This window comes from Heloderma suspectum, chromosome 17 (assembly GCF_057233095.1).
Source record: "Heloderma suspectum isolate Gila_16-S chromosome 17, 16-S_ref, whole genome shotgun sequence".
Taxonomy (NCBI): domain Eukaryota; kingdom Metazoa; phylum Chordata; class Lepidosauria; order Squamata; family Helodermatidae; genus Heloderma; species Heloderma suspectum.
The window spans coordinates 17781156-17799182 of NC_139474.1; the positions used below are offsets into that span (position 1 = coordinate 17781156).

The 18027-nt window shown below is 48.5% G+C and overlaps 1 protein-coding gene across 4 annotated transcripts in view; it reads right to left on the reverse strand.

Moving 5' to 3' along the window:
• The window catches only part of TUFT1 (tuftelin 1), a 40333-nt gene that overhangs the window by 3840 nt on the left and 18466 nt on the right, over nt 1-18027 (reverse strand). Inside the window, exons 5-11 of one of the 4 annotated variants that reach the window (XM_084823665.1) lie at nt 15020-15091; nt 13779-13898; nt 12924-13052; nt 10765-10859; nt 8957-9062; nt 3022-3105; nt 935-1023 (exon numbers count right to left, since the gene is read on the reverse strand). In XM_084823665.1, coding sequence (XP_084679791.1) covers nt 935-1023; nt 3022-3105; nt 8957-9062; nt 10765-10859; nt 12924-13052; nt 13779-13898; nt 15020-15091 — 695 coding nt within the window. Of the gene's footprint in view, nt 1-922; nt 1024-3021; nt 3106-8956; nt 9063-10764; nt 10860-12923; nt 13053-13778; nt 13899-15019; nt 15092-18027 lie in introns of all 4 variants that reach the window. The other 3 variants (XM_084823666.1, XM_084823664.1, XM_084823663.1) reach the window with 3 other exon arrangements.

The window sequence follows — 18027 nt, forward strand, 5'->3', positions numbered from 1 at the left end:
AGCATGGCCAATGATTAGGGATTATGGGAGCTGTAGTCCAAAACATCTGAGGGAGGGCATCAGGTTGCCTACCCCTGGGCTAGAGCACGGGATGGGGAGAGTTGGGCTCAAGTCACTGCTTTGCCACAAAGCTCGCCCAGCGAACTTGGGGTAGTTGCTCAGTCTCTAAGGATCTGTTTGCAAGGGTTACCAAAAGAAAGCATGCTCAACATGCTTTGAACGAGGCATGTGAGGGGAAGAAGACTGCGGCTCATGAAAGGGGCAGGTGTGGAGAACAGAGGGCCAGAGGTGTGGAGAACAGAGGGCCAGAGGTGTGGAGAACAGAGGGCCAGCCCTTTGGGGGTGTCCCCAGAAGACCATGCCCCTTTCCCCCAACCACAGAAGGTTTGGTGGTCTCCCGGCATTTATGCAGTTTCCCCTGCCCCAATTCTAAAAGGCTGAAATGTCTCTCCTAAGACTTAGTTACCGGCAGGAAGATCTTTAATGTAAAATGTGCCGGTGTGTGAGTGTGAGTGTGTGAGTGAGTGTGTGTGTGGGGGGGTGGCTCTGCCCCTTTTGCCTAGAATGCAGCCGCCAAGAGCTTCTCTGAAATGGAGTTTGACCCTCTGGCTGAAAGAGGTTCTGCACCCCTGGTCTGGAGAATGCCCCTCACAGGCTGCCATACTGGCTTGTGAGGGCAGAGCTGGTCGTAAGTTGGAGGCAGGCTCCGCCTACACCGTGTCTCTCTTCCCCCTGGAGCAGGGACAGGCAACGCGTAGCCTTCCAGATGTTGCTGGCCTGCAACTCCTATCAGCTCTCACTGTTGGCCATGCTGGTTAGGGGATGATGTGAGTTGTAGGCCAAAACATCTGGAGGGCCACAGGCTGCCCATCCCTGCCCTAGAGGCAGACAACACTCCCCTGCCCCTTCTCCAGCAGCTCACCTGCTGACATACTCTGATTTGGAGCGGGGTCTGGCGGTGTGGGCCCCGGGGTTGGTTTGCTTTTCGATGAGGTGCTCCATGCGATCGTGCATTTCCAGGTTCTTTTCAAAAGAAAGGAAGAGAGAACATTTAGAGGGGGAAGGGACAGCTCCCGAAAAGGACACTTTTTTATGTTTAGCTTCATGCAGGAAAAAGGGAGAAGCCACCAGCACCGGCCTCAGGCATGCAATAAGCCCCCGCTTCAATATCGGAGCAAAGCAATATCGGACATGCAAGCACTTTGGGCAAGAACGGCAACAGTAAACTCTGCAGCCTACACAAAGCAGACAAATTTGTGTTAAGTGATCTTCCTTTGCGTGACCCCCCCCCCATTTCCTGTTTTTGCAATCATGGGGAGGGGAGAGAGCAGGGAGCAGCTCCACTGCGGGGCACAGAAGCTCCCGCAACCACCAAACCACAAGGCAGGGTAGACAATACAGCTGACCCGCTGACTGCCTGAGAACCTCACATCAGCCAGCCAGCCAGCCTCCAGTAGCACTGCAGCATGCCGCTAGAGGACAGCAGAGCAGAGAGCATTGCTGGCCTCTGTCTTGCCTACCAGTAAACACGCATTGATTTCCATCATTCCAAGCAAGCACTTATGGGATTTCTTCCTTTCCTCTTTCTTTCTTTCCTTCCTTCTCTTTCTTTCCTTCTTTTGCATTTTATCTCCTTTATTCTTCCTTCCTTTCCTTTTTTTCCTCCCTCCTTCTTTCCTTCCTTCCTTGTTCCTTCCTCTCTCCCCTTCTTTCCTTCCTTGATTCTCCTTCCTTCCCCTCTCTCTTTCTTTCCTTGTTTCTCCTCCCCCCCTTCCTTGTTTCTCCTTCCTTCCTCTTTTTCCTTCTTTCCTAGTTTCTCCTTCCTTCCTTCCTCTTTCCATCTTTCCTTCCTTGATTCTCCTTCCTTCCCCTCTCTTTCTTTCCTTGTTTCTCCTCTCCCCCCTCCTTCCTTGTTTCGCCTTCCTTGCTCTCTCCTTTCTGGCTAAATAAGCCAACTCTCAGGCACTTCACTTTTAAAAAAGAATTCACTGCCACGCAATGCAATGATGGCCATTGACTTAGATAGCTTTAAAAAAGGGGATTGGACAAGTTCTTGGAGGCAGCGGGTCTATCAAAGGCTACTAACTACACGGAACCCCCAGGTTCGGAGGCAAGCTACCTCTGAATATCACACACTGGGGGACAAATGGGGGGGGGCGCTTTCATACCCTGCTTGTGGGCTTCCCAAGAGGAATCTGGCTAGCAATTTGCACAGTTCAATCAACAGTAGCTCAGTGTCAGAGCCCCTGTTGTGCATGCAGAACCCTGGAGAGTTGTCGTTTGATGTAGATCAGGGGTGTTGAACCTCTTTCAGCCTGAGGGCCGAACTTCCTTTTGGAGAAGCTCTTGGGGGGCCACATTCCATCTGTGGGTGGAGCCAAAGGCAAAAGGGGCGGGGTGAAAAATGCCAGCATATTTTAGCTTAAAGCGCTTACCGCCAGCAACTAAACTTTAGGAGAGGCATTTCAACCTTTCAGAATGAGGGGAAAAAACTGCACAAAAGCCAGGAGAACAAGAGATGATTGGTGGTCAGGGGAAGCGGGGCGGAGCCAGGGGAAGGGGGCGTGGCCATCTGGGAAACTTCAGAGGACCAGACTGGGAACCCAGATGGGCTGGATTTGGCCCACAGGCCTAGGTTCAGCACCCCTGATGCAGAGAGACTACTAAGCTAGATGAACAAACGGTATGACTCGGTGCAATGCAGCTTCCTATGACCCCATTTCAGTCAGCCCTTTAGTCTGAACCATGACGAGTGGAATCTTATTTATTTTTAAGGGAAGAGGCATATGGTCCTCTGGCAGAACACATGCTTTGCAGGCAGAAGGTCCCAGGATCATGGCCTGCATCCCCAGGTAGGGCTGAGAAAGTCTTCTACCTGAGATCCTTTAGAGCCGCTGCCAGTCAGTGTCAACAAACTTCAGCTAGATGGACCAAGGGTTATTACTCACTATAACGGCAGCTCTCCATGTTCCAGAAAGTCGGCTAAGCGGTTGAAAAAAACAGTAACACTACACTACCTACCTCAGCCTCCAAATAGGCCACTCGCTCTTTCAGTTCCTGTATTATTGCATCTTTGGACTGAATCACCGTTTTGGAATTCTGGAGCTGTGGAGGAGGAGCAGTTTTCAGAACAGAATTAAGACCTGTACGCCTCCAAAGCAGAGCCAGGTACACGTAGCAAACACAGAGAGGAGATGCCTCAAAACCGCACGGTAAGCAGCTTGTCTCATCAGAGCTAGTTTCGCGGTCATTTCCAGACCTCGGGGAAATTCGGGACCTGGAGTTCTGCGGGGGGGGGGGGGTATAGAAATCTTTCTAAAACTATCATTCCCAGGATTCTTTGCGGGAAGGTCATGTCTGTTAGACAAGACACTCCCTTGTGGCACAGCGATGACCCAACACATCCTAAGAGAGCAAACGTGGTTAGACTGCTCGACTTAAATAGAACAGGAAAGAGCTTTGTTCAAAATCCTTGGGCCAGTTGACTCTTAGCCTAGCCTACCTCAAAGGACTGTTGTGAGGATAAGATGGCAGATGGCAGTGATGGGGAATCACATACACCTCTTTTGAGCTCCTCTAGAGAAAGGGCAGGATAACAATGTTATTCGAATGACCATGCGATCTAAGAAATCTTAGTTGACCTAATAAATGAGTTGCTCATACATTTAAGCTTTTTGGAAGGGTTCAGACAGTGCATTTGTTAAGTCCCAGCAGGTTCCATTCCAGAAGACGCATTTCCTCCTGTGCAGTTTTTAAAATAAATGTTATTTTAATGTGTGTTGCCTGATTCAATGGGGATGCCTTGTTGGTTGATTTACAATACAAAGTAAGTAAATGGGTGGGTGGTTCATTCATTCATTCATTGCATTTACATCCCGCCTTTCTTCCTCCAAGGAACTCAAGGCGGCGTACATAATCCTCCTCCATTTTATCCTCACAACAACAACCCTGTTAGGTGGGTTGGGCTGAGAGTCTGTGACTGGCCCAAAGTCACGCAGTGAGCTTCCGTGGCCGGACAAGCACTAGAACCCAAATCTTCTGATTCCCAGTCCAACACTCTAGCCACTATACCACACTGGCTCACTTTTTAAAGCAATGAAAACCTGAATACCTAATCATGCGTATCTGTAGATCTTTTGCACAGACGTGACCTGTCCCCGTCACCTTTGTGATACAGGGCTGACTGATCGAGTCCTTTGGGGCGTGAGTTGCGTCACCAGAGGGTCAGTCCTAAATCAAGAAACACCCGGGGAGCTCTCAATGGGGAAAAAGATTTAAACTCTCCAAGGCAGGCGGAGACATGGTTGGATCTCGCCATCTGGTTTCTGTTACATTTAGCCATTAGCTCTTCTTCACAGTCTAGACCTACAGATGTGCCAAGAGTAGATACAGCACTGCTATTTTGGAGTGACTTCAAAACAGTAAAATAAAAGGGGGGGAAGGAAGAGAGAGACTGAACATCTCTGAATGGTTTACATTTATTTACTTAAAATGCTCACATCCTGCTTTTAATTAATGGAAACCTCTGCCATAAGACAGTTTAATTTTTTTTGCTTTTATAGTACATTTACACTTTATTATAAATGTTATATCCTGCTTCACATCGACAGATATCAGACTGGTGTAAAATAGATCGAAACCCAAAATACAAACCGTTACAGTAAAAGCAAACAGGTCCATGGAACGGTGGCTGGGATTTACTCATCAGTCGGGGAATGCTTGGATGAAAATTCTTCAGTAAACACCGGGGGGGGGGGAGCGGGGGAAGTCACATAGCTGCACGCCTGATCTTGGGGGCGGGGGGCATTCCACACGGTGGGAGTCACCACACTTAAGGCCCTTCCCCTGGTGGTTCCCAAACAGACCTCTGACCCATCTGGGACCACCAGGAGCCTTTCTTCAGAAGACCTCAGTGACTGGGCAAAATGATAAGGGTGTGAAGTGTGTCTTCACGTCCCCTGGTCCAAAGTTCTTCGGGGCTCTGTAGACTAGGACCAGAACTTTAAACCTGGCCCAGTAGCAGATGGAGCAGCACCTTCAACAGAGAAGTTACGTGCTGATATGGAGCGACACCTGACAACAACTGGGCAGCAGCATTCTGCACTAGCCGCTTCCTTCCATTCTGTCTTTCTTCCATCGTGGAATTTAAGATGGCATACATGGGCTGGACAGATAGTCTCCCATCCAGGCACTGAGATCTGCTATGCTTCAGCAAGGTGGCTGCCTCATGTGGCCACAAAACATGGCATGGGACTGGTCATCAAATGAGGATTAGACACCCTCACAGAGGAGGAGGAAGAGATGTCCATTAGCGGTATTCGCCACGGTGTCTAAACGTAGCCTGGATGTTCAGAGGCAGCCTTCTTCAGAACATCCGTTGCTGGGGAGCACAAGGGAAACTGCCTTTCTGCCCTGTTTGAGGGCTTCCTGGAGGCATTTGGTTTCCCAACGTTAAAAGCAGGACACAGGACTGTATAGACTGAACTAGAGATGTGGAGGCTCGGGGGTGGGGGGAGAGCGAGAAAGAGAAAAAGAGAAAGAGAAAAAGAGGGAGGGAGGGAGGGGGAGGGAGAGGGAGGGAGGGAGGGGGAGGGAGAGGGAGGGAGGGAGAGGGAGGGAGGGAGGGAGAGAGAAGGTCTGGAAAGAAAACCCAGAATATTTTGTCCAGGGAAAAAACCTCTCCCCTGAATTTTTCTGGTTCTTCCCCACACCTTATTTTTTCTGTTTTTTCCCCAGGCTTTCACATCTCTACACCTTACACATGCCTTTTGGACACCATTTTTTCCCATATGTTCCCATCTTTATATGCCAAGTTTTTAATTTTACATTTAGAATCATAGAATCATAGAATCATAGAATAGTAGGGTTGGAAGGGGCCTACAAGGCCAGCGAGTCCAACCCCCTGCTCAGTGCAGGAATCCCAGTCAGAGCATCCCTGACAGGTGGCTGTCCAGCCTCGTCTTGAACGCCTCCAGGGTGGGAGAGCCCACCGCCTCCCGAGGGAACTGGTTCCATTCTCGTATTGCTCTAACAGTCAGGAAGTTTTTCCTGATGTTCAGCCGGAATCTGGCTTCCTGTCACTTGAGCCCATTATACCATGTCCTACACTCTGGGGTGATGGAGAAGAGATCCTGGCGTTCCTCTCTGGGACAACCTTTCAAGTCCTTGAAGAGCGCTATCCCATCTCCCCTCAGTCTTCTCAAGGCTGAACATGCCCAGTTCTTGCAGTCTCTCTTCATAGGGCTTTGTTTCCAGTCCCCTGATCATCTTGGTTGCCCTCCTCTGAACCCTCTCCAGTTTGTCTGCATCCTTCTTAAAGTGTGGTGCCCAGAACTGGACACAGTACTCCAGATGAGGCCTAACCAGTGCTGAGTAGAGGGGAACTAGTACTTCCCGGGATTTGGAAGCTATGCTTCTATTAATGCAGCCCAAAAGAGCATTGGCCTTTTTTGCAGCCACATCACATTGGCTCATATTCAACTTGTGATCGACAACAATTCCAAGATCCTTCTTGCTTGTAGTGTTGTTGAGCCATGTATCCCCCATCTTGTAACTGTGCATTTGTTTTTTTTCCCCTAGGTGCAGAACTTGGCATTTATTTCTATTAAATGTCATTCTGTTGTGTTCTGCCCAGCGCTCTAGTCTATCAAGATCACTTTGAATTTGGTTTCTGTCTTCCGAAGTATTAGCTATCCTGCCCAATTCTGTGTCATCTGCAAATATGATCAGCATTCCCTGCACCTCCTCCTCCAAGTCATTCATAAAAATGTTGAAGAGCACTGCGGTACCCCGCTCGTTCCCTCTCCCCAGTTTGAGAAGGTCCCATTGATAAGCACTTTTTGAGTCCGATTCTGTAGCCAACTGTGGATCCACCAGAACATTGTTTCATCTAGCCCACTTTGAGCTAGTATGCTCATCAGGAGATCATGGGGCACTTTGTCGAAAGCTTTGCTGAAGTCAAGGTATATTATGTCTACAGCATTCCCACAGTCCACAAGGGAGGTTACCTGATCAAAAAATGAGATCAGATTTGTCTGGCAGGATTTGTTCTTGACAAATCCATGTTGGCTTCAAATTATCACTGCATTGTTTTCAAGGTGCTTACAGATGGATTGCTTTATAATCTGCTCCAGAATTTTCCCAAGGATGGATGTCAGACTGACTGGTCTGTAGTTCCCAGGTTCCTCCTTTTTACCCTTTTTGAAGATAGGGACAACATTAGCCCTCTTCCAGTCATCTGGCATTTCACCCATTCTCCATGATTTCTCAAATACTCTAGGATGCAGTTCATCTGGCCCTGGAGATTTGAATTCATTCAAAGTAATTAGGTATTCCTTGACCATATGCCTAGCGATCTCAAGCTGCAACCCTGCCCTTTCAGCCTGTGCTTCACGTTTGCCGGGGGGGGGTCATAGACGAGACTGAAAGAACTGGGCATGTTTAGCCTTGAGAAGAGAAGTCTGAGGGGACATAGGATAGCACTCTTCAAGGACTTGAAAGGTTGTCACAGAGAGGAAGGCCAGGATCTCTTCTCAATCATCCCAGAGTGCAGGACATGGTATAATGGGCTCAAGTTACAGGAAGCCAGATTCTGGCTGAACATCAGGAAACACTTCCTGTTAGAGCAATATGACGATGGAACCAATTCCCTAGGGAGGTGGTGGGTTCTCCCACACTGGAGGTGTTCAAGATGAGGCTGGACAGCCATCTGTCAGGGATGCTCTGACTTGGATTCCTGCATTGAGCAGGGGGTTGGACTTGATGGCCTTGTAGGCCCCTTCCAACCCTACTATTCTATGATTCTATGATTCCAAGACTGAGCCAAAGGAGGAATTGAGCACCTTTGCCTTCTCTTTGTCATCTCTTATCATTTTGCCATCCTTATTTAATAGCTGAACCACCATTTCTTTCCTCTGCCTTTTACTATGCACGTAGCTGAAAAAAGCCTTTTTGTTGCTTTTCGCATCCCTCGCTAACCTCAGCTGGTTCTCAGCTTTAGCCTTCCTGATGCCATCCCTGCAATTCTGTGCTACCTGCCTGTACTCTTCCTTTGTTGCTTGGCCTTCTTTCCACTTCCTATATGTGTCCTTTTTTGTTTTCAGGTAATCTCTAAGCTTTTTGTGAAGCCACATTGGCTTCTTCTGTTGTTTTCCACCTTTTCTTCTTGTTGGAATTGTTTGTAATTGAGCCTTGAGAATTTCCTTTTTTAAAAGCTCCACGCACTTCGGACTCCTTTTCTCACTAGAGTCGCTTGCCATGGAACCTTACTGATCATTTTTCTGAGTTTATTAAAATCAGCTTTCCTAAAATCCAGGGTACGCGTTTGACTACACTCGGCTTTTGCTTTCCTTAGAGCCAAGATAACATGGTCGCTTTCCCCCAGAGTGGATAGCCGATCCTCTAGTTCCTTCCTCTACTTTCTGTAGGAGGAAGTTATCCAACACACAAGTCAGGAATTTCCTGGACAGGCCACGTTTTGCAGAATTTGTCTCCCAACAAATATCGGGGAAATTGAAGTCCCCCATTACCCCATCATGCTTCCTTGAAACATTGGCTATTTGCTTTTCAAAAGTTTCATCCTCGTCTTCTCCTTGGTTGGGTGGCCGGTAGTAGACTCCGACCACTAGGTTCCTTTTATTCTCTGCTCCATTTTGTCTCTTATTATTGTTAGCCAGCTTGAGGGCGAGTTCCTTGGCGGAAAGGCGAGGTATAAATCAAAAATCAGTCAATCAATCTGCTTTGTTGTTGTTTTTATCCAAGAACTTACACCACAGAATTCGGAGAAGTGAGAAAACCAAAGGATAATTGCCTACCGGTTTGTGTGCTGGTTTGGGAAGTGCGAATTTGGCCAGTTCGTATTAAAGCGTGAACCGAAGGCGTTTCTCCCGCCCCCTGCCCCATACCAGCCTGCCGCCCTGCCCCTCATCCCGACAAACAGCTCAACACCAACACCAACCTGTTCAATCATCTGCCGGACCTTGCGCTGCTGACTCTTGAGCATATCGTCAAGATGGTGGATTTTCTCCCGCAGGGTGGCGACTTCCTTCTCCAGTTTGGCCGACCTGGATACGGACCAAAGGCCGCAAGTCAACAACAAGACATTTTAAAATCAATTTCTTTGGCACTAACTGTGCACTCCTATGCACGTTTAGCATGCTGGGAGTCGTAGGACTTCTTTCTGTCTAAACATGCATAGGATCGTGCCCTACGTTGCGCAGTTCCCTCTCCTCACAGCAAGGAGACACCGCAGCCTTCCCCATCCTGTTGGACTATAGCTCCCAGCATGCCCCAGCCAGTATGATGTACAGTACACACGTCAGGGTCTACGATACACATCTCCACAGTCACAAAATCGACCCTGCAACCCTCCAGCTGCTGCTATTATTGTTTACATTCAGTGGGGACTCGACCCCAGATCTCCCAAGTTCCAGTCCAGCACTCTAACCACTACACCACGCTGAGTCTTCCAAGCTTTCAGTGCTAACCAAAGACCTATTTATTCAACCAAGCTTTTGATTGGATCTGTGTTGCTGAGCTTTATCCATCCCTATTTATCTGTTCTGTGTGCTCTCATCTGTTTTATTGGCTACTGATGATGTGATGGTATGATGGCATCGTGCTTTATTAATGCTGTGCCCTGCTGGGACGTTATTTTATAATGAAAAGAGGATGCTAAATTTTATAAATTGATATTCAGAGGTAAACTGCAGCTGGATATGGAGGTTCCTGATGTGCATTTTAAGTGACTCTGTTCACTGGCTGAATACCCTTAGATCGGCCAGCAGCAGTAATTGCAATAGTAACAAGCCACCTCACAGAAAGGTTAAACCCAACCTAACCACCCCCAAATTCGCAAAGAAGTAGTTAGACGCGCTGTAAAAGTTATTGGCAGCTTTCAAAGCTGTGCCGTAGACATATTAGGCCTCCTGTGGGCAGCAGGAATCTGAGATTAGCCACTCCCTCCTCAAGGATGGCAGCCAGATTTAAAAGGACAAGGCACACTTCTTAAAGAGTGGATAAAGTGCAGAAGGATAAATTTTTCTCCCTCTCCCATAATACCAGAACCTAATGGGGTCATCCCATGAAGATGATGGGTGGGAGATTCAGGATGGATAAAAGGATGGACTTCTTCATTGTTATATTGTGGTTTTAATTTTATACATATTTTAAATTGTTTTATTGTGTGTTGTTTGGTTTTAATTTTTGTGAACCGCCCAGAGAGCTTCGGCTATTGGGCGGTATAGAAATGAAATAAATAAATAAATAAATTCATACAGCGCAGGGTGAAACTATGGAATTCACTTCCACCAGATGTAGTGGTGGCCACCACTTTGGATGGCTTTAAAAGGGGGTTGGACAAATTCCTGGAGGAGAAGGCTATCAAATGGCTACTAGGCCCGATGGCTCTGTGCTCCCTCCCATGTATACCGGCTCCTGGGGAACATGGACGGAGGGGATTATTGTACTCAGGCCTTGCCTGTGGGTTTCCCACTGGGGCCACTGGTTAGCCACTGTGTGAACACAATGCTGGACAAGAAGAGCCCTGCGGGATGAGGCCAAGGGTCCATCCAGTCCAGCATTCTGTTCACACAGTGGCCAGCAAGCTGCCTACGGGAGACCCACAAGCAGGATACGTGATCCAGCACATGATGCACCACGGCTCCTCTTACGTCACGCCATCCTCCTGCACGCCGCGGGGCCAGGCTCAGGGCTTAGTCGCTCCCGCATCTTGGTGGCGGTCCGCTCGTGAGTCAAGCACCTCACCTTTCCTGTTCAGCGAGCTTGTCTTCCTCAAGGCTCCTCAGCTGCTCCAGCTGCAACTCGCCGTCTTTCATCTTCCGCAACAGAGTCTGGTGCTCCTGAAAGGAGAGGAGGAGGGCAAGCGAGCTGGGACGGCTGCCACAGCATGCCAATCCGACAGCAACAGACACACCTAGGGAATCCTCTGGTACCAGCCCGCCTCAGCGAGGGGAGAACCAAGAAAGCCGTGGGACTCAATGGTATTTATACCCATCGGGCTCAGGGTTGAAGTGGGCTGAAGTTTGTCGCCGTGCCTTGCTGCAATCTCTGAATTTATTTCAGATATTTCTAGGCTGCCTTTCAGGGCAAGAAGCCCTTCCAAGCCTGTTTACAACAACAGAACTCATATAATAAAAACTGGTAAGAGTAAATAAAACAGCAAACACTCATAAAAACAGCCACCACACACCTGGCCTGGACAGTATTAAAAACCTGCAACGCAGCTGCAGCTTCAAACCCAAATAGTTTGGTAAAACATAATCAGAAGGAGGCCAGAGTAAACAAGGTTTTCAAGGTGTTCCCAAAAGCCTGCAATGATGGGGCCTGGCAGACCCCTGATGGCAACTTATTCAAGAGGTGTGGGGCCATGGAGGAAAAGGCCCTCTCTCATGTACTTGTCCACATAATTGCCCTCAAAGGTGGGCAAGCGAGAAGGACCTCGGTGGCTCATCTTAAAGTGCAGGCAGGCTGATAAGGGTGAAGGCGATCCTTCGAGTAATTTGAAGGGCTCACGATTTAAGGGATGGATGCAGACAGAGCTGCACGTGCTCCGTGCTAAATTAAAACAACACGCGCAAAGCCTTGAGCCCACGAGAGTAGAGTTCACAGCTGATCCTGAGCTGGTGGGGTGAAGCGGCTGAGTCTAAGCTGTGAATTGGCAAGTCTCCTGTTCCAGCCCACCGAGTGATGCCCCTTATGTGAATGCCCTTAAGTGATGCCCCTTATGTGCCCCTTAGTGATGCCCCTTATCTCTCCACCCCCACCCCACACTCACCCTCCCATCTTCCAACTATCCAGGGCTGTTATTTTAAAAAAAACAAATACTGCAACAGCTTGTACAAAGCACTGTCAATCAGCCTTCCCCAACCTGGTGCCCTCCAATGGCCATGCTGGCTGAGCATGCTGGGAGCTGTAGTCCAACAGATCGGGATGGCACCCGCTTGGGGAAGGCTGCTTAATGTATTGGCAAACTGAGGAGGTTCACACCATCTCACACTTTCGTATAATTCTGCTTAGCTTCTGCTTTGTTACTTTATTCTGAGGAAGCCCCACCTGCTCCTGTTACGAAATCTTATGTAGCCGGGATCTCAGCAGGTGCTGCACATGAACCTCCAAGCGTATCTTCACAACCACAAAGGCTGGGAACTTGGGTTCTTAATATGAAATATGGGACTGTCAAAAAAGGCAGACTCTTGTGTTCAACACATGGCCTGTAATTGCGTGGAATCATGGCCTGCGAAAAAGGACCCCTGGGCATGGCTGTTTTGCGGGAGCAAAAGGGAACGAAGAAAGGGGAGAGGGAGAACGCTTGCTGAATATGCTCTGATCACCATTAATCCCCTTCCTCAGAAATGGAGCTTCTCTCAAAATATACACCCTCCCTTGCTCAGACTACACAGGCCAGAAAAGGCACCTTGTGACACATGCAAGAGAAACAGATTTATTGCGGCATAAGCTGACCAAGCAGCCTCTGGTCCACGAAAGCTGATGCCACGCTATATCAGGCTGTCTTGAGAAGTGCTACAAGAGTACTTTCTGTACAGACAAGAAGACCAGGTAAAAGAATAGTGCCCTCTTTCCCCACTTCCACACAGCATTTTAAAGGAATGGCAATATCCTGTTCCCAAATATTCTGACAGGGAGGAGTCCTGTCACAGCTAGTGAAAACGGCAGCCACGACAGTTTACCTCACTCACTCCTCAACCACTCCTGCTCACAGAGCAGTTGATTCTAAAATGCAGGGGAGCAGAGGCCGAGTCCCAGAAATGCAGGGACTCACAGTCACCAGAGAAAACAAGACATGGGTAACAGCGGGGGAATCCTCTATTTACAAACAGAGCCAAGAGAAAGCCTCTCCTGTCATATTTAGGATGTGGTGGGGACAGCAAGAGAAACAACAGTACCTTCTCCATCCCAGTTAGGAGTCTTTGCAATTCTTCCAGCTTCAGGTCCTTTTCTTCCAGGTCCAGTTCCGCCTTCCTGAGGGCCGTGCCAGACTGCTCCGCTTCCCTCCGGTAATGGGAGATGGATGTCTGCAACACAAGAGGAACATTTGTGGCAAGGGGTTTCCCCGACACAGAAAAACCGTGATGTGACGCACTCGATACGGCAACTGTAACGCAGGAGCCACGCCAAGGGGCCACCTACCCCCAGCACAAGTCAGCTCTGCCACGCAGCCCACTGCCCAGAAAAGCTGGACTATTTGGTCAAAAAGCACAAGGAATCGTGGGAATTGTCGCCCTATACAAAGGGACCTGCAATCCTTCCGTGAGTAAGGAACGAAAAAACACAGTGTTCCTTGGGGCAAGGCATGGCTATGTCGAACCCACATTCAAGTGCCCAAAGAGAGCCCTTGAATCAAACCGCCCCCAACCTCTCGCTGTGAGGTTCAAGGTGCTGCTTCCTTTCAAAGGAAAGGCAGGAAACAAACCCAGCACATCAAGGAGAGCACTCTCCCATCAGCTGCAAACCCCAAGGCTCCCTTACAAGCGTAAGGGAGGATACTCCCTGTGAAAAAGGTGCTCTGGCCCACTATTTCTGCTGCTCTGGAGGACAGCGGTAATTACTGCCTACCACAGGTATTGTTCGCAGTGTCTTTTCAGCTGCTATTCCCTTCGGGGTGTTTTACTGTGGATTTTCCAATTGGAATTTAAGCGCTCACTGCCAGCCAAATCATCACGGCTATGTTGATAGAGGTACGTCCAACGGTAAGTCCTAGCAATGAACCCCAGATCTCCCCCGCAGCCATGAGGGCTGACCTCATAGGCAGCTCTGTCCGACTGATGCCGCTTCTCAGCTTCCTGAAGTTTGGAGAAGAGCCTCTTGGTCGTCTCCCGCATGATCGAGATGTCTTCTCCAGGATACGCCGGATCGTCCTGCTGGCAGATGAGTTGGAGGGAAGAGCTCATCAATGCTCAGAAACGATGGCACACAAGCCAGTTTTTACAGCCGTTGCGCCGTTAATCCCCAAAGCTAGGATCAAGGCGATTATGCCTTAGTTTCGGAATGCACATTCAGAGGCTGTTTGTTGCCAGTGTGCAAAAAAGACCACCACTGAGGAGGCGGCTTTTGAATGCGAAAAGCAGCTGGTGGGAGGGATGAGAGCTCAGCTTCACCACCCTCTTCCCTCTGGAACCCCTCTCACCTTCCCACCCCACAACCAGAATACATATGAGATCTTCCCTCAAGTCAGGGGGAGCCTGGTCCAGCCCTTCCCATTGTACTTTTTGCTAACTGCATTTAGCCTTTCCTCCAAAGAGCTCAAAGCAGAATAAGTGGTTCTCTCCTCTTCCACCCACTACTTTATCTTCACAACAACCCTGCAGGGTAGGTTTATGGATGTTGGAGAAATCTGCAATGGAAGTGAATGAGTTCGGATTTCTACGAAGCTGATCCACAGATTCTGCAGTGGAGCAGCTTTTCCTGAGTCGCACAGATTCCGTGGACTTGTGGACCGGTGTTTTGTTTTTACTTTCCAGAATTTTACATAAATTTAGTTGCAGAAAAATACGTAAAATCAAAAAACACCGCCCCAAAACACGCATTTCCCCCATAGGCTAAAGCATGAAAATGTGTGTTTTGTGGGCATTTGTGCATTTTTGCGAGTGCAAATTTGCACAAATTCGGGAGACTGGAAAACATCCTATTCTGCCCATGAGCAGACAGTGGAATGAAAAGGCACCCAACAATCCATGAAACGCAGGTGGAACAGATTTTACGAAATCCATACATCCCTAGGTAGGCTAGGATGAAAAATCGCAACCAGCTCAAGGTCACCCAGGAGATTTGAACATGGGTCTCCCCAATCGGAGGCTGGCACTCTGCCCGTCACATCACCCTGGCTCTCATGTGGTACCCTCACCACACCAAGCTGGCACATGGGGAAGAGGAAGCGAGTGCATGCTTAACGCATCCAGTTTCCTTCCAACTTTAGCTCCTCCGTACTTCGGACCCCACCCTCTACACTGCCTCTCCCAGAGCCCTGAATTGTGGAACAGACCTGGCTGACGGACACGCTGCGATATGAGGCAGTTCTGTGAGGATGGATCCCGTTCGATTTTTCCAGCGTCAGCTGCATTTAACAGACAAACCAACCCACAAATAAATCCAGAATGTCATCGGGAGGAATCAGCGCAGCAACTCTCTCGCGACAGATTTTATTTATTTATTGCACTTCTGTACCATCCAATAGCCAGAGTTCGCTGGTGGGTTCACAAAAATTAAACCCCTGAAGTACAGTATGATAAACACATATTATAACACTTTTAAAAGCTTAAAACCGTGGGGAAACTTAAGAGTGACCAACCTAAAGCCATTCTACACACACACACACACCACAGACGCTGCTTCTCCCAAATCTTTGATAACTCGCTTCCTACATTTGAGTGTGTGAGTAGAAAGGCTGTACAGCAAGATAGCTGAATGAAAGAATGATAACCTACAGTTAAAATATATATATATATATATATATATAAAAAAAAGGTAAATGTGTCCCCAGCCAGTCGTGTCCGACTCTCGGGTGCGGTGCTCATCCCCGTTTCTAAGCCGAAGAGCCAGCGCTGTCCGAAGACGCTTCCGTGGCCATGTGGCCGGCATGACTGAACACCGAGGTGCACGGAACGCTGTTGCCTTTCCCGCCGAGGCGGCGCCTATTTATCTACTTGAAATGTCTTGCTTTCGAACTGCTAGGTTGGCAGGAGCTGGGACTGAAGACGGGAGCTCACTCCGTCATGCGGCCCTCGGGTCTCGAACTGCTGACCTGCCGACCTTCCGGTCTGCAGTTCAGCGTCATAACCACTAAGCCACCGCGGCTCCTATATATATTTATTTATATATATATAAATAAAAATAAAAATAGCAGCCTACATGAAGGAAATTACAACCCCACTAGATCACTAGAAGTCCATCCTATCCAACGTCCTGTTCCCCACAACAGCCGAACGGTTGCTTCCAGGAGGCCAGCAGGTAGGGGCTGTTGCTTGAGCTTCAGAGCCTCTACCTAGTTCTCAGAGTTAATAGCGGTTGGCGGATCCCACCTAAGAATGAAAGGACACCCTGTGCTGGATCAGGCCAAAGGGTTATTTGATCCAGCATCCGGTTCTGCAAAGCGGCCAGCCAGATGCCCAAACAGGAAGCCGGTCATGGAGGGTGACAGCTCTTTCTCATTCGTCTCCAGTGCCTTATATTCAAGGCATGCTGCTCAGGGCTGAATAGCCTTGGCCTGGTCACCATCTCTTGAGTTCATCCCTGCCCCACAGGGTGGTTAGGGTGAAATGGGGCCAGAGAGCCCCACTTTTCCTGCCTTCAGGCAGGGTGGGATAGAAATATGACTGGAAGCTCACAAGATGCCAATCGCAGCAAGTCGCATGCAGAGGGACAACGTATGAATCATTTATTAGCAATATTTATATACTGCTTCTCATCTGAATAAATCCTGAAGCACTTTAAAAAGAAAAATACAAGAAAATACACAATGGTGTCATGTTAGAGGTTGGTTCAAAGATGGCTCGTGGCTAGGGAATGTGCCAATGCGAACAGATAGGTTTTTAACACACACACCTAACAGACGCCAGTGTTTAGGCCTGATGTACCTCAGAAGGGAAATCATTCCACAGGGTGGCAGCACCACAGAGAAAGCCCAACCCCGTGTCACCAACAAATGGAAATCTGTAGGCTGCAGCACGGACAAGAAGGCCTCCCCTGAAAATTGTAGTGGCCTGGGAGGTTGGAATAGGGGGAGATGCTCCTTGAGGTAGCATCATAATGGCCATGCGTACTTACTATGATAGTAAGTAATAATGCATTCCAGGCATTCACTCAAAGATCTGGTTTGCACAGAACATTAACCCATGGTTCATTTAACCCAGGGTTTGTCTGGCAAACAATCCAAGAAACTGTGGTTTGTTTTCTCAGTTCCCCAGGTTGTTCCCCTCTCTTTTGCCCACTCTCTCCCTGTTTCCCAAATGCCTTCGCAATGCTGTAGTACTGTGTAGAGCAGCTGGGTTGTTGTTGTTTTTTTACCTCACTTGCCTCCCACCTCTGCAGCCTGGCAAAACAACCCATGAACAACCCACAGTTGTTTTCACACGTAATAACAAGCCACGATTTAAACAACCCAGAGTTTACAGCCCAACAACACACCATGGGATCCTTCCTTGTTCATGGTTAACAATTTACAGTTAAACCATAGTGCAGGGTTCACATGTAACAACAACCCATGTTTCAACAACAACCCACACTCAGGGTTGTTGTTACACGCGAAATAGGCCAATGTGTTCCACAGACATCTCTGCTTTTTGAAAGAGACAAACACAACACATCGCATCTTCCACAGGTGTACATCTCCCAAATTTCATGGGAAATGCAGGGACCTTGCCAAAGGAGCCGCCAACTCCTTCCAAGAGGGCGAGGCATCAGTTGTGTTACCGGGTGTGGCATGTGCATAGTGAGGCCAATAAACACACACATGACAGTTCCTTACAGATTCCTTCCAGCTAGCAAAACAATTAGGGACTTGAATTCAGCCACTCTTCAAGGCTGGTGTGACTCAGCGAGCTACAGAGGCAAAACGTTGGTGCCAGCAAGCTGGAGACAATTTCTAGCCAACCTTGAACACGAGGAGCTCTTCTGTGCAAAGGTTTTTGTTTTGTAACTTCGCTAAGGCCTACCTGCCTACAAAAGTATCCAAAGAACATTTCAGGAAGGCTGTGTGCATATTTGAGGGCGGGGTAACAGACAGAGAAGCAACTGGTTTCTACCATGTTGACAAAGAGGCAAGCCTCCCTTTCCAGGTTAAGTTTTAACCGAAAAGCAGTTTGGCCCTTCAGCCACACAAAGTTCAAAGGATATACACAAAGTTGTGTGTCTGCACTGAAGGTGGTACTGGGTAGAAAACTGAAGATGTCAGTGCTCCGGCAAGCATCCGTCCTTGTCCAGTCAGGGGCTCCGCCAGTGTTTGGGCCAATTTCTCCCCATTTGCTTGCCAGCACATATCATCCCAAAAAAGCC